The sequence below is a fragment of the Siphateles boraxobius genome, unplaced genomic scaffold (genome assembly GCF_051911475.1).
Source record: "Siphateles boraxobius isolate OS27281-9 unplaced genomic scaffold, OSU_SipBor_1 19, whole genome shotgun sequence".
NCBI classification, from domain to species: domain Eukaryota; kingdom Metazoa; phylum Chordata; class Actinopteri; order Cypriniformes; family Leuciscidae; genus Siphateles; species Siphateles boraxobius.
In genome coordinates, this window is record NW_027508799.1 from 20,991,881 (window position 1) to 21,016,751 (window position 24,871).

Consider the following 24,871-nt stretch of genomic DNA (forward strand, 5'->3'; position numbering starts at 1 on the left):
TTTAGTTAATACATATATAATTTTAAGCTCTTGAAATAAACCTGACAGAATCTTGAAGTTCTGGGACAGGAGAAGAGAGCCTGACTGCATTTTTTTTTCTTCTTTTATTCAGCAAAGAGGGCATTAAACTGATATTTTATATTGTTACAAAAGATTTTCATTTTCAAAAAGGATCTTTCTATTAATCAAAGCGGCGTATTAGATCATGAGACACTGAAGACTGGTGTAATGATGTTGAAAATTCAGCTTTGCATCACCGGAATAAAATTACATTTTAAAATGTATTCAAATCGAAAACCGCTATTTTAAATGGTAATAATATTACTGTATTTTGGGGTTAAATAAATGCAACCTTGGTGAGCATGAGAGACTTCTTTCAAAAACATTAAAAGATCTTACCGACACCAAACACCTGAGTAGTGTACATTAACGTAGCATAAACCTTCAACCTTTTCCCAACACCCACCTCCAGCAGGGGGAACAACTTGATCCAGCAGCTTCATGCTCGTCCTCTTCCAGATCTTCTTCACGATGGCTCTGAGTTCCTCATTCGCTTGTTCCAGGTTACCTGATTCATACACATAGAAGCAGTGACTGATAAAGATCGGTCCGTTTTGAAGGTTGAAGGTTAGTATGTGTATTAGGGTTATGCGTGTGTTTATGACCTGCATAAGTATTGTGTGACATATTCACACCTTCAGTTTTGATTCGTAAAGCCGTCCGTACTAGGGCAAAGAGAGTAGCGTTGAACATCACCGTTCCATCGCTATTGAGAGGCATGTTCATGGACACAAGCCGCTGCAGATGCACGCATTAAAATAAGTCAATCAATGTGAATAATGCACTGCAGAATAAGTTTGTTCTGTGATATTGGGTACCTTGCATGCCACTCGATGAGGACAAAGCTTTCCAAATCCAAGGGGAGGCTGAATCCTGCGCAGTAACGTCACCACATCCAGGTGCTTTATCCGACCCCTGCAATCACATTGAAGTTCGATCTCAACTTTAGTAATAATAATCAATGATTATTCATGATATGATCTAGAGACTGCAGATGACTGGAGAGAGCGGAAGTGTGAAAGATGGCAAAAAAGGAAGTGACTGACTTGGCCTCAGGATCGTATTCCGCCCATATCCTCTTGAACTCATCCAGATGATGCGGCCCCAATATTGACCAATCACGTGTTAAATAGTCAAAGTTGTCCATGATGACGGCCACAAAGAGGTTAATGATCTGTGGGAGGGCAAGGATCTGAATCATCTTGTGTTCGGGAAACCCAGAATCACACCCGCTGCTTCTGATATTATTACGGATATGGTAAACACTGATGTTGTGCTAGTGGAGATGATTTCACAGCAAATTTCACAGCTGATATACAATAACACAGTTGCTTAGTGTGAAGGAATCTCAATGTCAACTCACCAGGAAGGCGCAGAGCATATAAAAGCTGACAAAGTAGATGATGGCAAAGTGGCTGCCACAGTCTTCACTGGAATGGCCGACCTCTGACCCCTTCTCACACGGGCGGTTCGGAGAACAGGCCAGCATGATTTCCTGCCATGCCTCCCCTGTTGCACACCTATACAAATACACAAGCTCACAGTGACAACGAGACATCAAACGAGTGAAAGAGTGAAAGTGAAAGGGTAGCTGACCTGAAGAGCAGCAGAACAGCCTGAGGAAACGTCTGGAAGTTGTTGTTTCGGTTGATCTGGCTGTTGTCCCTCAGGCCAATCTTACCAAACATCTGTGGAGTCAGAAACACATCACTCAGCAGCAACATGTACAAGTGCAGGAGCTATAACAGACATGTAGTTACTTCCACGAGGAAGATGAGGAGGGAGTGTGAACCAAATGAAGAAGTCTGACCTGCATTCCAATGACGGCATAGATGAAGAACAGCATTACGATCAGCAAAGCAACATAGGGAAGAGCCTGTGAACAAAGAGAGAGAGATGGAAAAGGAAAGATTAAATATACAAAGCAAATACAGGAATATAGTAGAAAAATGTTAGGCCACTTTCTGTTCCTTTTCACTCATTAACCTGAATGACCTACACTCACCTAAAGGATTATTAGGTACACTATACTAATACGGTGTTTGACCCCCTTTCGCCTTCAGAACTGCCTTAATTCTACGTGGCATTGATTCAACAAGGTGTTGAAAGCATTCTTTAGAAATGTTGGCCCATATTGATAGGATAGCATCTTGCAGTTGATGGAGATTTGTGGGATGCACATCCAGGGCACGAAGCTCCCGTTCCACCACATCCCAAAGATGCTCTATTGGGTTGAGATCTGGTGACTGTGGGGGCCATTTTAGTACAGTGAACTCATAGTCATGTTCAAGAAACCAATTTGAAATGATTCAAGCTTTGTGACATGGTGCATTATCCTGCTGGAAGCAGCCATCAGAGGATGGGTACATGGTGGCCATAAAGGGATGGACATGGTCAGAAACAATGCTCAGGTAGGCCGTGGCATTTAAGCGATGCCCAATTGGCACTAAGGGGCCTAAAGTGTGCCAAGAAAACATCCCCCACACCATTACACCACCACCATCAGCTTGCACAGTGCTAACAAGGCATGATGGATCCATGTTCTCATTCTGTTTACGCCAAATTCTGACTCTACAATCTGAATGTCTCAACAGAAATCGAGACTCATCAGACCAGGCAACATTTTTCCACAAATATTTCAGTCAAAGTTGCTCTTCTATCAGCTTGAATCAGTCGGCCCATTCTCCTCTGACCTCTAGCATCAACAAGGCATTTTCGCCCACAGGACTGCCACATACTGGATGTTTTCCCTCTCTTTTCACACCATTCTTTTGTAAACCCTAGAAATGGTTGTGCGTGAAAATCCCCACTGAGCAGATTGTGAAATACTCAGACCGGCCCGTCTGGCACCAACAACCATGCCACGCTCAAAATTGCTTAAATCACCTTTCTTTCCCATTCTGACATTCAGTTTGGAGTTCAGGAGATTGTATTGACCAGGACCACACCCCTAAATGCATTGAAGTAACTGCCATGTGATTGGTTGGTTAGATATTTGCATTAATGAGAAATTGAACAGGTGTTCCAAATAATCCTTTAGGTGAGTGTATAGTCAAATAGCAAAAAAAAGTCTGGACCACAGTACAGTTACACAAAAATATGCAGCCTAATTTCATTCTTCTCACCTGAAAGGATTTAATGAATGTCCAGAGTAGCGTCCGAATGCCCTCTCCCCGGGACAGGAGCTTCACCAGCCTCATCACGCGGAACAACCGAAAGAACGTGATTGAGATCCTGGCGTTATCTTCAGTGTTTTGGAGTCCCTTTTTCAGCATGACAGACACAAACATATGAGTGTTCATGAGGAGATACACACACATAAATACACTCAACCATCTGTACACCACCAAGAACAATTTAAGGTGACACACACACACAAATTTAATATGTCTACTACAGCATGTTAAACACTTCCACCAATAGCACACTACAGAGACACATAGGATGTCTGGTGGCTTTATGAAAAAATGACAATTTTCCAAATGGATGCAAAGCATTTATAGATGTCCACCACAATGCACAACACCCCCGAAGTAATAATCTTTCCAGCTAATCAAAAATAATACATACCCTACAGCACTAACCTGACATGGAGCATATCACTGTATTTAACAGGTGATATTAGAACACAGACACTAAACCACAGGCGTAAAATTTATCTCGTCCTTTAACATCTGTCATATATGGAAGCCCATTTCCGCCACATGAGAAAAAAACAAAACATCATACTTTGGTAAGTCATAAGAATGACATAAAGCGTTATAATTGTGTCAAAAAAGTAAAAATTATGAGATAGTAAGTCATATGAGATCAAAAGTCCTAATCATGACCAGAATTTTTTTTAAATTATGAGATAGCAAGTCATAATTATGAGATCAAAAGATGAAATTATAAAATAAAATGTCATAATTATGATCAACACTCACAAAAGTCAAAATGATGGTCACTATGACATCATAATTATCTCACAATTATGACTTAGTATGTTGATTTAGATTTTATATCTCATAACTGACTTAGTGTCATAATTTTGACTAAGTACATCATAATGAAATTTTAAGCTTTATGTCATAATTATGATTTACGTGATGGACTTTTTCCCACTTATGTGGCAGAAATGGGCATAGTCATTTGTTCACCCATTAAAATTTTACATTTTACTTATATCTAAATATATACTGTACATAAAATTGCTGCTCGCTGTTTTAAAGGTGCACTCAGTTGTTTTCTCATTAAAATTTGTAAATAATCATGTAAATCAACAGTTATATAGAATAAAGCCAGCAGTCATATCAGTCACCTAAAAAGCGGTTTTATTTTACATGGAGAGGGTGACCTCATACAATTTGTATTTCTTGCCATTGTAAGATCCCCTGACCAACCAAATCTTGACAAGACCCCTGTTATCTGACACTTTATTTTGTGGAAAAATATTTGAATATGCATGACAGTGAACAGTGCATTTCCTCAATGGTATTGGTTGGTAAAATTTTACTAATATTCTTTGATGCATCCACACCACTAGGTGTCAGTGTAAGCACAACACAAATAATTACTCAGTGCACCTCTAAAAATATACCTACATCTGCACACACATGCCCTGTAAAAACACATCAAACAAACCAAGCAAAACTGAGAAAAAGCTTCATGCATATGGACATCGCACAGGAAATCGTCTTTTCACAAGCCCCCAGCTTATTTCAGAGCTCTGCCACACAGATGGTGAACTGTCACATCAGAGCTGGCCAGCAGAGGCCGACACTGGACCACACACAGAGAGAGCGATGACCATGTGACTACAGCGCACCAATGACAGGCATCGCAGCCTAGGGGTGGGGAGAGGTCGAGGCAATGGACACACTACCAGCATATACACGTGCCTGCCCAATGCCACAGTGATGAGAGAGATGATGTGCGTTCATGCCGAAGTCACGTGGTGAATGACAGGTGGTGATGGATAGGTTGACAAGGTGATGGGGTGGAATGAGAGGTGGGGTTTTGGTTACCGTTGGTCCGTACCATTGGTCTTACCACAGAGGAGGGGGGAGAGGAGGAGAGGTCAGCTGGCTTTAAAGAAAGACAGACAGATGAAAGCTATAGCAACGCCAACCACCCACTGTTCACCTGTGTGTGTGTGTGTGTGTGTGTGTGTGTGTGTGTGTGTGTGTGTGTGTGTGTGTGTGTGTGTGTGTGTGTGTGTGTGTGTGTGTGTGTGTGTGTGTGTGTGTGCGCGCGCGTGTGCGTGTGAGTGTGAGGTGGGGTGGGGGGGTATGTGTGGGAAAGTGTCCGTCAGTGTGTTTTGAGGTACATCTGTTGGGTCTTTTGCAGGGGAGACGCCTCATAGCACATCTGTCTTTCTGCCAGCTGAGGGGCTACAGCACATGGTCCGTGTGAGGAGGAGCCATACGCTGTTCTGCAGCCGCAGACTGGACGATGGGTTGGTGACACACTCAGACACATGGACAGATTTGACATCTCTCACGACCCGAGTCAAGAATCTCTCATAAGGTCTATCACGGTATGTGTGTGATGCAGTGGGTGACTGTATGTGTGACTGTATGTAGTGTGTTCAATTTCTACATGCAGAGAGACTGATTTCTAAATCCTCTGCAGTGCCACGATAGGCTGAAATGACTGTCTTTATATTTTGATGTTTTTATTGGCAATGACAATTCGATTATTTAATCGATTTTGTTGCGGCAGAACTGCAGAGGATCTGGCAACCCCAACCATGCATGTAGCACACACATTACAGAATTGGGTCAACGGTATAACTTGTTCCAAATGTGCATCTGTGAGACAGTTACCATGATCAAATCTCCACACAGAGCCACTTTCAGAGGACTGCTCCATATCACAGATATTATCTCACATTGCACAAGTATAGAGATTTGGCACACACTGGTAAACGCTGCCCCCTGAAGGTTACAATCATGCCATTCAGCTGTTTGACACTCAATGATGACTTCAGTTCTTAGGTGAATCTCAGGAAAATAAATGTCTTGTTCATATTTTCAAACGCATCAATCAATCAATCAATCAATCAACTAAATCAATCAATCAATCAATCAACTAAATCAAACAGATAATGACCGACAATCAATCAATCAACAAAATACATTTTTTTTAGATCCATTTAATTTAAATACATTTTGTATTTAACGTAAACATATAAACCATGGTGGTATTTGCCTTATGCATGTTATATTTAATTTATGCACATTTAAACCCACTTCCCCCAATAATAATAATGATAAACTTTAATTTATTAATTCATTCTAAATAAATACATTAATATTTAATGTAAACATAAATTGGAGATAGTATATATATATATATATATATATATATATAAAACATTACTATATCTTTTTTTTTCTTTTTTGAGGTAAAATACAATCAGGACATTTAATGAGATTCCCCCTGGTTGGTCAATAGGAGTTTTCTGAAATGCGTTTGAGCCAATTAATGTCAGTGATTGTGGTCGTATCAGTCAGCCAACAGCTAATGACACAGGGAGCAGGCCTACAACAGAATGCTATGCGGGTGTACAAGAGTACCAAAGAAGAAAGAGAAAAGAGACAGAAGAAAAAAACACTGAAAAAGGGGAGGAAAATGCAGAACAGAGAGACAGAAAAGAAGAGGCATTCATAGAGAAGGATGCAATGTGGCATCGTCAGCAAGACAGAGCTGGCAAACACTCCCATCTCTCCACCCTCCGCTTCTGTCCAATCAGACACCGCGAATCAGACAGCGCCTCCAACAGGCAGGGAGGACAAAGCACTGAGAGGAACAGAGCGGCCTCAGGGGGAGGAGGGGTTACATTAACGCTTTTCTAAGGGAGAACAGAGTCGTCCGGTTTCACTCTAATCTCCTTGTAGCACTGAGAGGAAGGACTGGCTATCAGCACGGATTCATCAGTTTCATTTCAGATCACTAATCAGATTAATTAACGGGTTAATGAAGCATGAGGAAAAAAGTGCTCAGAGTTTTCTCAAAGGAAAAAAAGGGGGGAAAAAACAAACAATCCAAACACAATGCTGGGACAAAGGTCATGCCTTTATATCAAATCAGATGCTGGATGAAGAGAAAACTCCAACCAAATCAAACCCAGTCAGTGCTGAAATGGATGTGTATAGCAAAACAGGGGGTATATCTCCGGCACAACTGCTGTCAATCATAAACTACCTTCAATAATTCCTTTTGATCAAAGAGCCCAAACCTTTAACTCAAGTTATAAAAAGAATCAACACATGGACCTGTAGTCTTGTAGTCAATGTTCATCTACCTTCAAGCATATTCATATAGCTTGATGTTCTCAGAAGATGGCGGATATGTTTCCATAACTTTTTCTGATAAATAGTGACAGATAAAACCACTACCACTAAAAAGTTTGGGGTCAGTTTTTTTTTGTTTTGTTTTTTGTAATACTTTAACTTTTGACCAATTTAATGCATCCTTGTTGAATTGTTAAAGTAAAGGCATTTATAAAGTTACAAATAAACATCACAGTTTCCACGGAAATACTAAGCACAACTGTTTCCAACATTGATATTAATGAGAAATGTTTCTTGAGTACCAAATCAAACTTTTGAAAGGTAGTGTACTTGTAAATAAAAACAGTGCCAAAGATAAAGTGCCGTCTGTGTTTTAACAACAGATTTATAAAAATATATATTTTGTGTGATGATTTCAGGTTAAACCCAGCCAATCTACCAGATATTCATCAAATTTCCCACTTAAAACCACATTTGAATGTGGCCCAAATTCGAAGAGAAAAATGTTGACCTCATATGCGCTTTTGTTGTTTACACACATTCAAGTCGTCTGTACCAGATCTAAATTGGTTGACAATATAAATTAAGTATTAATACCAATATGGAGGGGGAGCCGTTTTTCTGAGTAGAATCTGGGCTCTTCTGTCCAAATGAGTTTGAAGGTTTATGAATTGATTCAACAGTAAAACATTTATCAGAATTTATTGAATAATGGGCAACATTGATAAGACTGACCATCCATCTTAATGTAACTGATTGGCAAAACAATTTGATTGAATATTGATTGTGAAGCCAGAATATATCACCCTGAGAGCTATACAAGGTCATTCATGCCTATGTGTGCGGGTGGAGGGTTAAAGCAACTCCATCTTTGTTAGTGTGGGAGGGTTATGGGGGTGCAGGCAGGCAGATTGAGAGAGAGAGATTACTTACGTTAACCTCTGTGATGGCTATATCAACAACACTACCCACTACAATAAGGGCATCAAACGTGTTCCATGCATCAACAAAATAATGCTGGACGGAAAAAAATGAAAAAGAAAAGGAGAGAGGAGAAAATAAGGAAGAAAACAGTTACACATGAACATTTAACTCACAGAAGACATGAGGAAAAAAATCATAAAATCAAATGACGGGTGTGAAGAAATCAAAACGAAATCAGAGAATCCCATGATGACCTGGGACCTGTCATGCTCCACAACAGCAGTCAAACATCCATCAAAACCACCCTGAAAAGAATGGCCGGGACTCCTGGGTTAGTTCAGGTGTGACTGTTAGTTACAGCAAAAAAATATATACATCACGGCCTGGAAGATGAATACAAACGTTCACTCTCTCTCTTTCACTGGCCTACTGAAAAACGCTCCTGTTCGAACCATTCGCTTTCTTGCGCGCTGTGTGCCCTAAATAAACCTCTCACCACCAGAAGGCGACCTGCCACAGAAGCCATCTTGCCATTGGAACAGGAAATGAAGAGTTGGAGGAGATAGCAGGAGCAGAGAATGGCAGGAAGCACAGGGGAATGAAAGACAGCAGAGATGGACAGGAGAGCAAAAGAGAGAAAAGGAGGTGGGAAAAGAGAGAAAAAGAGAGAGGTGGCGATGTACTTACGTTGATCTCACTCAGAATGACGTCTATAATGCTGCCAATTACGATGAGGAAGTCAAAAACATTCCAGGGGTCACTAAAGTAACCCTACACAGGACGAGGGGAAGGTGGGGTGAGGGGTGAGAGAGGGCAGTTAGAGAGGCAGAATTGACCATAACTAGCGCTGCCCGTACCCATGATGCATGAGCACAGTCAACATCCCAAATGCTCGTTAGCCAATCACAATTCAGCACAACAAAAATCAGCTCATCCAGACTTTCAGGAAATTACTGATTAAATATATCCATTTCCACAGGAAAATTGCACTGAGAATTGTGTTGATGCTCTTGTATACTGGGAAAAGACGGCTTTCATAGCGCTAGAGGAATTCTGAGAGCACGTCTGCTTCTTCGTGTGAGTAATTCTGAGCGGATGGCATCTCTACTGACACCATCTTTACAATATTTGATTTGTGCTTAAAAGGGCAGGAAACCATTAACGGACTGGAAGTTATGCAAGAAATAAAGCTCTTTAAACACTAACTGATGGAATTACTGACTGTCTATGTCTTAAGGCAGGCGATGTAACTCATTTCTGAAGAAGAGCGTGAGAGAGACTATCATTTTACAATTACATTCAGTCATCATCTGGGGCAAAGCTAGTGATTATAGTTAAAGCCATATAGGGTAAATAAGTGAAATGTGACATTTCTGGTGATAAGCTGAGTTATCCACTATAAACTGCATTTTTGATAAAACAAAACAAAAAACAAAACAAAAAAAACATAAGCAACTGAACAGAAAACATCTAGCTTGGAGGACAGCTGCAAAAATTGGTTATTAAATGGCACAGCAAAAGAAACACAAAAGCACTGATAATAAAATACTAAACAATGCATGCTGGGACATCTGTAATAAGAATAGCTAAAAGTCTAATCATCTCAAAATTGATATTTAAAAAAAAAATATATAATTCATTTTTAAGACTTGATTTTGAGTATTTCATGGACACAAAAGCCTAATAATAAATCTAAATTCACTGCTTAATAAAAAATAAAAAATTCTAATATTTAATACATAAAAACAAGCAGGGTGTGTGAGGACGTACCCTTGGTTTGAAGGCGATGAGTTTGAGGATCATTTCCACAGTGAAGAGGCCGGTGAACAACATATTGAGGATATTCATGGCTTTGTTGAAGGACTGAGATTGACCATGATGCTGCAAACAACAAAATTAATCAAATATATATATTTTTTAAAAAGATAAGGATTTGTGTATTTGTCTGTATGCATTAGTTAGGTTCCTGAGTGTACTGACCTGCATGGCCAGGCAGATGGTATTGAGAAGAATGAGGGTGAACATCAGGTACTCAAAGTAGGTGGAGTTCACCACGTACCAAACCTTGTACTGATACGGGTTCTTGGGGATGTACCTGCGCAGGGGGCGAGCCTTCAGGGCATATTCCACACACTGACGCTGTACACACACACACACACAGAAACACATGGACATACATAATCAGATTTACACTTTAAAACCCTCTCTGTATTCCTGAAGAAATACTATACATTTCAACCATTGTCAAAAACATGAATTTAACCAAACTCGATTTATTGTCATCAGTCTACCTGGTTCTTGTCCAGCTCACAGTTTTTGTACTCTTGCTCCCCCTGCTCCTGAAATGTCACAATGACGAAACCTACAAATATGTTCATCATGAAGAAGGCGATGATGATGATGTAGATGATGAAGAATATAGAGATGACCACCCGGTAGTTGTAGATCGGCCCAACATCCTCTGTATGGGAGTCAATGGCTCTGTAGAGGAGCCTGTGGGAGGACAGAGAAGTTCCTGTCAGTGTTTTGAATCCCTGTTTTGAATTTTTTTTTTTTTATTACAGACTGTACACTTGAATAAATAAATAAAAACAGGAAGCACTTATTTTAAATTGTAAAAATATTTCACAGTATAATTGCTTTACTGTTATTTTGATCAAATAAATGCAGCCTTGGAGAATATATATATATATATATATATATATATATATATATTCACCATGGCTGCATTAATTTGATATATGTATATATAGTGTATGTGAACAAGTAAGTGTCCGTGAGTTTGTGTATCGTACGCTGGCCAACCCTCAAAAGTAGACACGGCAAACAGAGCCATCATGCCCTGCAGGACATCATCAAAGTTGAAATCACTATTCTCCCATGAACGCAGAGCTTTCTCTGGCTTCCCAACATTCCCATCCTTGTACAAAATGTATGACCCCCTGTAACACAAACACACACAGTGCACACATACATATGAATTGGCTTTGAGCAGTTTTTTAGCTGTAAATGTGAATCGTTGTATCCAAAGTCACAGGGACATACCTGCAATCGGCCTGTGTCTGTTTAGAGGTGTCTGTGCAGTAGTAGAATTTGCCCTAGAAAACAAACATTAGTTCACACACATGGATTAATGTGCCAACAGCACATACAACACAACAGCTGGGTTCCAGAATAAAAACAAAAATCACATTCATTTTCTCTATAGAGAAATAGATTTTTAATGTATAAACCTGTTCTCTCTGTTGCCGAAGTGTGTGTTGAGAGATAGCAGAACTTACCTTGAAGAGTTGAACACCAATACAGGCAAACATGAACTGCAACAAAGAGGTGACGATGACGATATTCCCAATGGTGCGAATGGCTACAAACACACACTGGACCACATGCTGTGGACGCAAATAAAGCTCTCAATTAAAATAAATGTTCCTCACATCTATCACAATACATGGAAAGCATTGATCAGAGTCAATAAAAAAGAGAGAGACTCACTTTGAGGCCCTTGGCTCTGTTGATTGCTCTCAGGGGCCTCAATACCCTCAGCACTCTGAGAATCTTCACTACATTAATGGCACTTGACCTGTGAATCACAGCGCACAGTTTAGCACCACCAATCAGACTGGATAATTACTGATCATGTGACCTACGCACAACACTATACAGAGATACAGATTCCCACGGACAACAGGGGAGGTAAGAAATGCATTTCCCCGTTAAACTGCATATTAATCTTAATTACACTGGATATGACCATTTTAAATGTATAGATTAAATTTATAAATACAGTCAAAAGTTTTGTTTTATAAAAATTCTTATTAAAATATATATGTATTTAAATATATACATCATCTTGCCCAGAGGGAAAAAAAAGTGAGCAACAGGGTCTCATTTACTCATTTATCTTTATTGGCCCAGTGTTATTTTAACATTATTTGTAAACTATTATAATATTTATTCATACTTTTGATTAGCTTTCATGTTTATATTTTCAGTTTAATTTTAGTTTAAGTTATCTTTATTTCAGTTTCCATTTTAGTACTTTAACTTTTATATTTTTTTAGTTGCCAAGGCATCATTTACAATTTCCATTATAATTTTTGGCTAAACTGTTCAGAAGTTATAAGCAAAAATAGCCACTTCTGACCACTAGGTGGAACTGTGCAGGAAGCCTCAGGTCATGGTTGTCATAACACATCAAGTTTGGTCTGAATCTGCTAAAGAGTTGCGAAGATATAGCATTTTGACGCATTATTCGAGAGTGGTTTGAATAATAAATTTTTTGTTGGCTTGGTCAGGAGATGATCTGGTTAAATTTTCCTGAAATCCTAGCAATCCTAACGTTTTTTCCATCAATTATTTATAATTATAAGTTCAATTACCAAAAACTTGATTTTAAATAGTAAACAGTAAAAAATAAAATAGTAAATATATTTTTAACAGTTTCAGTTTCCAACAATAACAACTCTGGGTTGGCTGGACATGAACTGAATAGCATTTGATCGGACATAGATATTAAAAAGGGATGCACTGGATAGGTTATTTGTGACATGAGAAGCAAAAGTACTGGTTAGTTTGTCAGTTAGTCTGGAAAAAGGTACTTACTGAATTCCAGAGGAGATCAGAGACACACTGACCACCACCAGATCCAAAATATTAAAATAATTTCGACAAAATGAACCCTTATGTAGGAACGCTCCATACGCTGTCATCTGAGAGGAACAGCAGACAAATGGAGAGACAGCGAGGAATTAGATGAGAACTCATGAGAAGGTTATAGCAGGAGAGATATTATTAGCATGAAATGAACAGGGCCACATTTACCTTTACATGTAAATTTACCTTTAATATGATCTCTATGGTGAAGATTCCTGTAAACACATAATCTGCATAGCCTAGAATCTAGCAGAGAAAAAAAGAGACATGCACATATCAAAGCCTCGTAACAGCGGCGCAACAAATATGATGTAGATGTCAGTGTGTGTTTGTGTGTACCTGATTCCTGAATGAGTCATTCTTCACTGGATCCTCCGCTGCCAGTGAAATACTGCTCAGCAGTATAAAGAACAGGATTAAATTGGTGAAGACGTTGTGGTTTACAATCTTATGACACAAAACCCTGAACCTACAGAAGAGAGAGAGAGGTAAAAATTGGGTTTGAGAGACATTTTCAAGTGTGGACTGTAGAATACATACCGAGTGGCATAACCCACTGAAAATCAAGGTGTATAGGTGTGTGTATGTGCATTTCATACTTGTTACTGGGGCTGAAAATAAAGAAAGCTCTGGCTTCTGGCATGGGGATGGCTTTCTCCTTCAGCTGAATGTCGGAGAGTGGACGTGGACGAGGACCTACTGGCATCTCTGGCTCTTCTTCGTCCTCCGCTCCTGCTAAAAAGAACAAACAAAAGAGAATTTTGGGAAGAAGAAAAAAATCCACTAACTGCATCAGACACATCATTCCTCAACAGTCCAACAGAAGTCTTTGCATCACTCTAATAACCTTCCTCATCTAGTGAAGGTGACATGGGCCGGGAAGATTTTTTTCTCAACTGAAAAACAATTCACATCGAGTGCTCCCAGAGCTGAATAAAACAAGCCTGGGCTCTTCTGTGCAATTACTTCTGTCAGTTTCCTCAGTTTTCTTTTTATATATATATATATATATAAATACATTTTTAATACTTTCTTTTAACACACCTGGGAAATCGTTCACAGGATATGGATTCTTCTCTTCATTCTCCTCCCCTGTGTACTCATCTATGTTTATCTAAAGTCAGAGAAGCAAACAATTTAAAAAAATGTTCTAATTATTAATATTATTAATTCATATTATAGATACTTTTTTACCCCTACAAATTACTGTAAAAGGAATTAATAAAAAAATATTCATTAGAAGAATTAATTATTATAAATAAATGAACAACTACAAAGTCCCAGTGCATCTGTGAATGGCTGCGTATTCGTGTATGTGTGGGTGGTTTGTATGTAATTTTTTCCACAATAAACAATGATTTGAACATTTGTGTCATTTATCATGTTATTGTTACCACCATTTTAAACAAGTCACTCTGGGCTGTGCGCAGAATAAAGATTTGCCCTTGGAGATAATAATATTTGAATTTAAATTTAAATTATTACTATTTCTTTGCCCAAATTACGGCAAAATGTGAATTAATCCCAATAAACTTAATTAGACAATTAATTAGAAGAATGATTTTAATAATAGATTAATTGCTACAAAAAGTCCCCGTGTATCTAAAAGTAAATGCCTGCGAAATTTGTGTGTGGTCCGTGTTCTTTCTTTTTTTCCCAACATAATAGACAATGCATTGAGATTTTTATGTTAATTTACTTTCTCCTTTACCGTCTTCAAATTCCGAAACAAATATAAATGCAGTGTGTGGTGCTTTCAAAATGTACTACTGGGACTATCAATTAATCCAAACAATAATTTGAACATTAGTGATTTTAACATGTTTTTGATTCTACTCTAGGGTGTGCACTATATTCCTATTATTGCTTTATTTTATGTTTCTAACTCTTGCTAGTGACCTTGGTGGCAGTTGGTGTCTCTCCGTCAGAAGTGATGGATTTTAGTTCAATCTTTTCCTCTTTCTTTTCATCCTCCAGAGGTGGTTTCTCAGAGTTCTGGCGCTTCTCGGGACTAGCCGTTCTGTAAGACAGAAATCACGTCATAAATGTGTGTGTGTGCAGCTCTACCGTCCCGCTAAGCACCTGTATTTACAGCTCTTCAGAGGGGCAAAAACACTTCTGTAAAATGATCATTTCATTTCCTAATGAAGTCATAACCGATACAGCCTTAATGAGCTCATTAAGCGAGAGACAGGAAATACTCATAGGAAGGTTTTATAGGCCCTCAGACCATCTAAAAGCACTGCACTTATATGAACTGAGTCACTGAACCTGGCCAGTTTCTTCCTCTCTTTCTCCTCCTCTTCCTCTTTCTGTGCTGATGTCAGACTCTCAGCGTCTGCCAGGTTGTCCACGGCAATGGCCAAGAAGACATTCAGGAGGATGTCTGTTTAGAGTTCAGGAACATCCAGGAAAAGAACTATCAGTTTTATGAGATTAGAAACAGGTGGGGTTTTTTTTAGGATACAGTTTCCACAGATGAAGAGGATGATGAAATAAATGCAGACGAGCATGCCGGGAAAGGAGGGCCCTCCATACGCCATGATGCCATCATACATCACAGAGTTCCAATCCTCACCGGTTAAAATCTACAATCGCAAAATAAATTCATGTCACACATGGGTCATGTTTAATGACACATGGAGAGTGTGTGCTGTGATTCAGACTGTGGCAGAACCTGAAAGACGGTGAGGAGAGACTGGGGGAAATTATCAAAGGTGCTGCGGCGGGTCTCATCGAAGTTGAACTTGCCACCAAAGAGCTGCATTCCAAGCAGACTGAAGATGATGATGAACAGGAAGAGCAGCAGAAGCAGGGATGCGATCGAACGCACCGAATTCAGTAGAGACGCAACCAGATTACTGAGAGAGTTCCAGTACCTGAGAATGGACAGTCAGAATTAATACAAAGTCACACACCACAACTAGCTAAACATAGACGCACACACACGTCTCGAACACATACCTGGTGATCTTGAAGATGCGGAGCAGACGTACGCAGCGCAGCACAGAGATGCCAAGGGGTGACATGATCTTTGTCTCCACCAGGATGGTCTCCAGAATCCCACCGCACACCACAAAACTGTCGAAGCGGTTAAAAAGGGAGACGAAATAGGCCTGTAGGCCCAGGCTGTACATCTTCAGCAGCATCTCACCGGTAAACAGAGCAAGCAACACCTTATTGGCGATATCTGTGGGCACATAAACAGTCAGTAAGATTTTTTAAAATGAAATTAATACTTTTTATTCAGCAAGGAGACATAAAAGTGATCAGAAATGACATTAAAGATTTACAGAAGATTTACAATTCAAATAAAAGCTGTTCTTTGGAACTTTCTGTATACCATGGTTTTCCACAAAAATATTAATCAGCATAACAGGTTTCAACATTGATAATAATAATAATAAATGTTTCCTGAGCAGCAAATCAGCATATTATACTGATTTCTGAAGGATCGTGTGAAACTGAAGACTGGAGTAATGATGCTGAAAATTCATTTAATTTATTTTAAATTGTAATAATTTTCACAATATTACTGTTTTTAATGTATTTTTGATCAAATAAATGTAGTCTTGGTAAGCATAAGAGACTTTTTTCCAAAACATCTGGAAAAAAATCTACATTGACTGTACATTGAGTGGATCCGAAAAAACAAATATAGTGTGACATTACACACAGAATCAACATTGTGCTATCTTTTAAATATCTACGGTAATGTAGCATTATTAACAGAGCAGCCTTGGTCAGCCAAGTATTTTTCATTTTGTCTATAGACATTTCAAAAGATATTTTAATATAGATAGACCAAACCAAGGCTCTGAGATCAATCACATAACAACATTTGACAGGGTTTAATGAGACTGGATGTTCACTGCTGAGCTCCAAGAGACTGTAGAGCAAGGATGGGCAACTTCGGACCTGGTGGGCCACTTTCAGAGTTGAGCTCCGACCCAAATTAAACACACCTGAACAAGCCAATCAAGGTCAAGAATGCTATTTCTTGGGTTAGAAACTCTGCAGGACAGTGGCTCTTTAGCACTCTGAAGTTGCCCATACCTGCTGTAGAGTGATACGAGACATGGAACACATAAAAGTCAGCTTGTCAAAGATACATTTTTGCAAATATTTGACTGCCCAAAGCTCCATTGTTTTATATTTCAATAGTTACAGTATTTTAGTATTACATTTTGAAATATGTAATGTTGAGTACCTTGAACATTGGTGAGCCAGTCTAGCTGTTGGTGGTGCTCTGAGGCAATGGTAAGTGTGTTCAAAAATACCAGGAAAATCACCAGCCAGTAGAACACATTTGACTTCACTGCTGCGCGGCACTTGCGCCGACATAACCGATTCCACCGGCGTGAATATCGACTGCAAAAACAAAGACAGAGAGATAGAGAGACAAAGAGAAGAATGTAATATAAAAAGTTCAGAATTCAAAGTATGAGCAACCTGATTCTTCAACCCGCAATTCTTACCAGCTGTGATAAATATCCTTTCAGTATTCACTAAATGCTCTTTCTATAAACATAACAACTATGTGTGTTTCAACTGGCAGTGATTGGAAATCTGAATCTGAATTATTTTGGCATCTATAGCAAACAAGTCTGAATAATTCTGAACTTGTTAATGGATATGCAGCCACTGATTAGAGGGCAACCGTGATGATCAAAACACAACACTGGCATCAAAACACAACACACACATATACATGTATATGAGAGGCAGCCTCGCCTTCAGACGGTATGTAATGTACTAACCTGAATTTGGATTTGGAGATCCTATTTCTGGAATGGAAAACAGAATGTATTATACATTCAGAACAGACACGACATCATGAAGGACAGTGTTTCCACAGAGACAGCAGAACTGGGGGGGCAGTAAGGTGGGCTTGCTCATACATCACTCTTACAGCGCCCCCATGTGGAAGAAAAGATGATGAGCAGGAGCAACTGAGTGACACCCAGAGAGAGAGAGAGAGAGAGAGAGAGAGAGAGAGAGAGAGAGAGAGAGAGAGAGAGAGAGAGAGAGAGAGAGAGAGAGAGAGAGAGAGAGAGAGAGAGAGAGAGAGAGAGAGAGAGAGAGAGAGAGAGAGAGAGAGAGATAGAGAGATAGATAGATAGATAGATAGATAGATAGATAGATAGATAGATAGATAGATAGATAGATAGATAATCAACAGGTCTGTCGCAGTTTAGTGTGATGCATTGGCTTGACAAATGTTATTTTAAGGAAAGACTTATAGTTTAACTTTGTATTCACGTCTGATTTAACTGTTTAATAGATTCACTCTGTGAACAATTTTCAATATCTGTGGGAATGTTTATATATAATAACTATTATGGCTATTGTGTTCCTATCTGTGTTTGTGACATAAAACACTGATCACTGACAGTGCAGATCAGCTGGAAAACAGACAACAGCAACAGATGCACAGAGAGAAAACGACACTGAAGATCACGGGAGCGCCAGGAGCCGCCCACTGGGCCATGCTGACCTCGCCTGCCAGTTTACTGCCAAAAACCTGGGACTCCGTTTAAAACTAGAGCTCAACCTTACAACTGAGATTTCTGTAAATGTCTGAGTATTGAAAAGAATATGTCTGAAAAGGATTAACATGGGGCAAAATGAATATAGGAATTAGAGAAAAGCAGAGGAGATGATGAGGAAGGAGAACAGAAGGAAGAGGAGAAAAGAGGATGAACGGAATGCAGTGGAGACTTACGCCATACGGGTACAGCAGGTCTCTCCTTCCATGTCTCCAGCTGGAGCATTATCAGTGTTCACTGACTCATTTTCACTGGCCGGCATACTCACTAAGAGAGAAAGAGAGAGAGAGAGAGAGAGAGAGAGAGAGAGAGAGAACGAGAGAGAACGAGAGAGAGAGAGAGAGAGATGAATTACCAGTAAAGATGATACTCATTGCTCATCAAAGGCTGGTTTCACACACGCGCTGACAAACAAGAAACTGACTTTCAACCTGTAAAGAACCCTTACTTACACTTTGACAGCAGAGAAAAATGACCAGGGTGAAAAATGAAAACGTACTAAATGTCAAATGCGAGTAATCACGATGTATTTTCTTCACTATTTTTGTGATAAGTGCAGTATCACTGAGAAACAGAGACTAGCTAATTTTCTATAAGATTTTGTATAAGCTAACTTTGTATATTTGTATTTGTAATGCTGGTTGTCAGTAAATATGCAAATAATAAAAAAAGAATAATCCCAAATTCCACAGACCAAAAAAAAAAAAAAAAAAAACTAAATCATAACATACAAACATACTGTGCCATTTCTTTATAAACAGACAGTCCTGATAACATCCAAGCCAACTTTTCGTCCATATCCATGCTCATGTAACCATGATTAAGATGAAAGTGCTTGCAAAGAATAAAATACCAAACTTCATCAACAGACACATACTTACAACATACTATACTCTTAGTATAGTTTTATGGGTGTTGAACCTATGAATTTGATCTTGATTAAACTAGGCCTTAAACAAAAAAAACAAAAAAAAACCGGAAAACAAAACAAAAAAACAGTTTGACAAACTTATCCAAATATGTCATGTAAAAGATTCTGTTGCCAGCAAAAACAGTGCTAATCTACCAATCAGCATGCAGGCCTACAATTCCATCTCATTAACATGCGCAGGGGGCGGGGTCAAGCAGAGTCTCTAAATTCCATGCTGCATTCTCATTGGCTCTGACCTTTTTTACCTTATTCAATTTCTCAGAAAAAAAAAAACCAAAACATTATCAACCACAATACACCACCCTTGGAAATTGGATTATGGGATTATGTTTGATCGAATATTCCGAGAGAGGATTAGAGATGTCGAACAGTGAAATTGCATCATTAGTACACTGATGATGTATTTTGAAAATTAATGTATTTTAGATGGAAATGATTGTTACTCTTGTAATGTTTTCTTCTTGTTTTATTAAAGATATAAAAATAACAAAAACACTAATGCAAATCTAGCATAGACCGATGGGGAAAAGCAACATGAGTCCGAAAAACTCCACAATAATTTGCATCCTATCTCTCAATGAACGTCTCACAATGGGTGTCAAAGAGAAACCACAATCTCAGAGTCAGAACCATCTGGACCGTGGTGTGCACAGCAGAACTGTTTCTGTCTTGGCATCACATGCAGATCACATCAGAACAAGAGCCTGATGTGTGACAGAAATGTAATACAAAGCACCTGATTCTGATTAAAATACCTGGAGAAAAGAAAAAAACAATAACATGCTAAAAGTCCAGATATTTCAAACAGAAAAAACCTCTACCACCCCAAAAGATAAGTGGGTCCAAATTTCAAAACTCTCAGATCTTCATGCCCATCATCATCATTCAGAAATCTAAAAGAACTGAGCAGGGAGTCCCCGTCACCCTCCGTACCCAGATTGGAGGGTGAGGATGGGTTAGGGGTCAGTATAAAGGTCTGGGAGGCTTGTTGCACTTTTGCCATGCAGACGCAAAAGTAAACCGTGGTTGCTATTGAGACGCACACGCCTTACGAAGCAGAGCCGCTTTTTTCTTCACCGCTCCACGGATGTACTGTAAACGATGAGTCTTACCTGAAAACAACAGAGCAAGACTCAAACAGTCAAAGACAGACACATTCACAGACACTGAAAGAGAGAGAGACGCCACCAGTCCTCTCCATCCTGAACATTTATCATTGAGCACGGCAGTCACACCCGACACTTAACATAAAACATCACTGTTCATACAAAACACACAAATAATTTGTTGCATTAATGAGGTGCAGTTCTATTTTGTGCCACTAGATGTGTGTCAGCATGTGGATTAGAGGATATCTGAATATATTGTACGTCCTTTCCCATCTGATCTCAGTACACAATCTCAATACACAATCTCAGGCTATGAAAAAAGTCCAAATATACACACACACACACACATACAAGTATATCCCTGCAAGAACTTATCGTTCACATCTATTATTCTTAACATAGATGAATTATAATTACTCTAAACAAACCCTAAACATAAAACTGCCATTTTTAGACCTCTCGCTTGATCAGGATCACTAGATCCTCTCTGAAATGTTTATCCTTATTGAAATATCCTCACAAGGAGGTTTGGTCCGCTTCTGTTTCCTGCTTTTATTCCTAATAAGGACTGCAAAGCCAGCCCACATACAAGCACAAACATGTCCATATATCCCTTTGAGTTTTGGTTTGTGGTGAGTTTCTGATGGAGAACTCTCATCTGCGGTATACAGTAATATGAGCTAATGATTTACATCTGTCTCATTAAGCAGGATGAACATATTCAAAAGGTTTTGTCCGCTAGAACTTGGCAGCAAATGTGCACAGTTAATCTTATAAGGTGAGCTGCTGTTTATTTTCAAATGGAAAACAGAGACAGAAAACTAGCCAATAGGCAAATTTGTTTCTTAAGAGAATATTACCCAAAATCCACCACAGTGTGAGAATGTTCATCAGCCTTGCTGTGTAATGTCAGGCCTTGATCATGCATGAACTTGAAGGGCCAGAGAAAAAAGAAAATATATTTCATGTAGACATATACACTCACCTAAATGATTATTAGGAGCACCATACTAATACTGTGTTTGACCCCCTTTCGCCTTCAGAACTGCCTTAATTCTACGTGGCATTGATTCAACAAGGTGCTGAAAGCATTCTTTAGAAATGATAGGATAGCATCTTGCAGCTGATGGAGATTTGTGGGATGCACATCCAGGGCACGAAGCTCCCGTTCCACCACATCCCAAAGATGCTCTATTGGGTTGAGATCTGGTGACTCTGGGGGCCATTTTAGTACAGTGAACTCATTGTCATGTTCAAGAAACCAATTTGAAATGATTCGAGCTGTGTGACATGGTGCATTATCCTGCTGGAAGTAGCCATCAGAGCCATCCTACCCATCATACCCATCGTACATGGTGGCCATAAATGGATGGACATGGTCCGAAACAATGCTCAGGTAGGCCGTGGCATTTAAGCAATGCCCAATTGGCACTAAGGAGCCTATCGTGTGCCAAGAAAACATCCCCCATACCATTACACCACCACCACCAGCCTGCACAGTGGTAACTATGCATGATGGATCCATGTTCTCATTCTGTTTACGGAAAATTCTGACTCTACCATCTGAATGTCTCAACAGAAATCGAGACTCATCAGACCAGGCAACATTTTTCCAGTCTTCAAATGTCCAATTTTGGTGAGCTCTTGCAAATTGTAGCCTCTTTTTCCTATTTGTAGTGGAGAAGAGTGGTACCCGGTGGGGTCTTCTGCTGTTGTAGGCCATCCGCCTCAAGGTTGTGCCTGTTGTGGCTTCACAAATGCTTTGCAGCATACCTCGGTTGTAACAAGTGGTTATTTCAGTCAAAGTTGCTCTTCTATCAGCTTGAATTAGTCGGCCCATTCTCCTCTGACCTCTAGCATCAACAAGGCATTTTCGCCCACAGGACTGCCGCATACTGGATGTTTTTCCCTTTTCACACCATTCTTTGTGAACCCTAGAAATGGTTGTGCGTGAAAATCCCAGTAACTGAGCAGATTGTGAAATACTCAGACCGGCCCGTCTGGCACCAACAACCATGCCACGCTCAAAGTTACTTAAATCACCTTTCTTTCCCATTCTGACATTCAGTTTGGAGTTCAGGAGATTGTCTTGACCAGGACCACACCCCTAAATGCATTGAAGCAACTGCCATGTGATTGATTGATTAGATAATTGCATTAAAGAGAAATTGAACAGGTGTTTTTAATAATCCTTTAGGTGAGTGTATAGATTTGGAAGTATTTTCAGATTAAGTATAGATTAAAGCAATCATTGTAACACTTAAAACATTTCAATGTCCTCATTTGCTTTCAAAATTAATACATTAAATATGCATGGACAAAGTTCTCGCAAACAACTCAGATTCTAACAAACTAAGAGCAGATCAATTTCCTACCCTGGTGCTTCCCTGCTTCGTACTTACGATTTCTAGGTTTGTCGTCATCCAGTCCCTCGTCGTCATTCTCAGGGTCGATATCCTCCGCCTGCGTGATCCAGTCCAGGTAGCCCTTTAGATCCTCCTCCAGCTGCTGCTTCTCACGGAGCTTCTGGAAATCACCACGAGCTTTGGCCTTTTCTCGCTCTTTAGAGAACTCTCTGAAAATAGGAGAGACTACTGCTAAATATCCATCCTATAAACTGAATTAAGAATTATTCTAAAAGTGCAATTAATATTATAAAAGTGATGAAAGTCAGCATAAATTGGTATTCACTAGTTCACTATACGCACTAGTTTTTGTCACCAAGGCTGCATTTATTTGATCAAAAATACAGTAAAAACATGAATAATGTAAAATATTGATACAATTTAAAATAACTGTTTTCTATACTAATATATTTTAAAATGTCTCTCAGTGATAACTCCAGTAAAATTACTCCAGTCTTCAGTTTCACATGATCCTTCAGAAATCATACTAAAATGTTGATTCAGTGCTCAAGAAACATTTTGTATGTTGAAAAGAGTTGTGCTACTTAAACATTGTGCCGCACAAAAGAACTGCATTTACTTAAAATCGAAATCTTCACAACATTATAAATGCCTTTTGTGTCACCTTTGATAAATGCAATGCATCCTTGATGAACAAAGGTATCAATTTCTTTAAAAACAAATCTTACGGATGCCAAATTTTTGTACAGTAGTGTATTCCTTGCATGAAACAGAACAAGATATTCAACAAGAAAATTAAATTAAATTTTAATTCAATAGGGTCAACGCTGATTTCATGTTGACTTTTGGGCACATTTTGAAGGAGTATGATTAAATTCATAGCAAAGTTGGCTATAAAATGCACGCATGTAATCAGATATTAAAGAGTGTCTTCAGAAACCAATTTTTTTATAGAGAGAGAAAAAGGAAACAAACTCCTCTGATTCTTCATTGTTTACATTTGTGTTAAACAGAAAAGACACACACTTTCTCACACACACTCTTTCCGACAAAGGATAAAAATTCAGTTAGAAAGCGAGAAAAAAATATGGAGAGGGAATGAATGAGTGTCCCTTACCCGCTTAAAACCCCAAGAACCAAATTAAGAACAAAAAAGGAGCCAATGATGATTAAAGTGACAAAATAAAGCCACGGCCAGGAATTCCCTACAGCATCATTGACCTGGGAATGGAGGGAAGGGTTGAAATATGGGGAGAGAGAGGGATGGATGGATGGAGGGGTACAGAGGGATGAATGATCGATTAGTATGTGTCTGCTGGACATGGACAGTGCTACACAAACCCTCTGTGGCTCGCTGAATCCCAGTGCTTTAAGAAAAAAAAATGTTGGATGGTTCAGTCAGAGCTTGTTGTATTGTCCACAGAAAACACACACACTCAGCACACAATGCTTACCCGCTCAACACACCCAGAACCAGATTTAGAACGAAAAAGGATCCAAAGATGACCAGACTGACAAAATAGACCCACGGAAGCTCATAACCCATGGCATCCTGCATCTGAGACGAGGAGGGGACAGTTAGAAAAAAAGACAGAAGAGTGGAGAGAAGAGTACAGTCAGCAGAAACGAGTGCAGTGAACAGCACATGCTTGTCCCTCTGAAACCCAGAACATCAAGAAAACCCATGAAGCATAGAGCATATTCAACAGAGAGAAAGACATAGAGAGAGAGAGAGAGAGAGAGAGAAATGTTCAGCCGAGTCTGTTTGACTGTGTTAAAGGATGTCATCAGGAAAACCGTCAATCACTTTAAGTATCTGTGAGAGTGCAGAAGACTGAGATACAGTATAGATGGCCTGTAGAGAACAGCAGTGATATAATCACACACACAGGGCTTAACAGGGTTTTTTCGTTTTCTGCTAGCGAGTCGGGCAAGAAGTTCTGATTTTTACTTGCCTTGTAAACATTTTCAATGGCTCCACAATACAAGAATGTTCAATGTT

The 24,871-nt window shown here is 39.3% G+C and overlaps 1 protein-coding gene across 15 annotated transcripts in view; it reads right to left on the minus strand.

Annotated features, from left to right (window-relative positions):
- cacna1c (calcium channel, voltage-dependent, L type, alpha 1C subunit) overlaps window positions 1–24,871 on the minus strand; it is a 130,466-nt gene that overhangs the window by 11,744 nt on the left and 93,851 nt on the right. For 2 of the 15 annotated variants that reach the window (XM_077234173.1, XM_077234179.1), the window contains exons 8-39: window positions 24,324–24,427; window positions 22,906–23,078; window positions 18,640–18,730; window positions 17,675–17,701; window positions 17,125–17,285; window positions 15,879–16,104; window positions 15,592–15,793; window positions 15,382–15,502; window positions 15,186–15,300; window positions 14,814–14,934; window positions 13,959–14,028; window positions 13,514–13,646; window positions 13,254–13,383; window positions 13,101–13,160; window positions 12,864–12,970; window positions 11,754–11,841; window positions 11,543–11,650; window positions 11,307–11,359; window positions 11,057–11,203; window positions 10,553–10,754; window positions 10,242–10,400; window positions 10,032–10,142; window positions 8,949–9,032; window positions 5,080–5,127; window positions 3,186–3,323; window positions 1,871–1,936; window positions 1,657–1,748; window positions 1,424–1,580; window positions 1,107–1,234; window positions 879–975; window positions 666–798; window positions 467–568 (exon numbers count right to left, since the gene is read on the minus strand). In XM_077234173.1, coding sequence (XP_077090288.1) covers window positions 467–568; window positions 666–798; window positions 879–975; window positions 1,107–1,234; window positions 1,424–1,580; window positions 1,657–1,748; window positions 1,871–1,936; window positions 3,186–3,323; window positions 5,080–5,127; window positions 8,949–9,032; window positions 10,032–10,142; window positions 10,242–10,400; window positions 10,553–10,754; window positions 11,057–11,203; window positions 11,307–11,359; window positions 11,543–11,650; window positions 11,754–11,841; window positions 12,864–12,970; window positions 13,101–13,160; window positions 13,254–13,383; window positions 13,514–13,646; window positions 13,959–14,028; window positions 14,814–14,934; window positions 15,186–15,300; window positions 15,382–15,502; window positions 15,592–15,793; window positions 15,879–16,104; window positions 17,125–17,285; window positions 17,675–17,701; window positions 18,640–18,730; window positions 22,906–23,078; window positions 24,324–24,427 — 3,754 coding nt within the window. Of the gene's footprint in view, window positions 1–466; window positions 569–665; window positions 799–878; window positions 976–1,106; window positions 1,235–1,423; window positions 1,581–1,656; window positions 1,749–1,870; window positions 1,937–3,185; window positions 3,324–5,079; window positions 5,128–8,270; window positions 8,355–8,948; window positions 9,033–10,031; window positions 10,143–10,241; window positions 10,401–10,552; window positions 10,755–11,056; window positions 11,204–11,306; window positions 11,360–11,542; window positions 11,651–11,753; window positions 11,842–12,863; window positions 12,971–13,100; window positions 13,161–13,253; window positions 13,384–13,513; window positions 13,650–13,958; window positions 14,029–14,813; window positions 14,935–15,185; window positions 15,301–15,381; window positions 15,503–15,591; window positions 15,794–15,878; window positions 16,105–17,124; window positions 17,286–17,674; window positions 17,702–18,639; window positions 18,731–22,905; window positions 23,079–23,986; window positions 24,091–24,323; window positions 24,428–24,871 lie in introns of all 15 variants that reach the window. The other 13 variants (XM_077234175.1, XM_077234176.1, XM_077234174.1 and 10 more) reach the window with 13 other exon arrangements.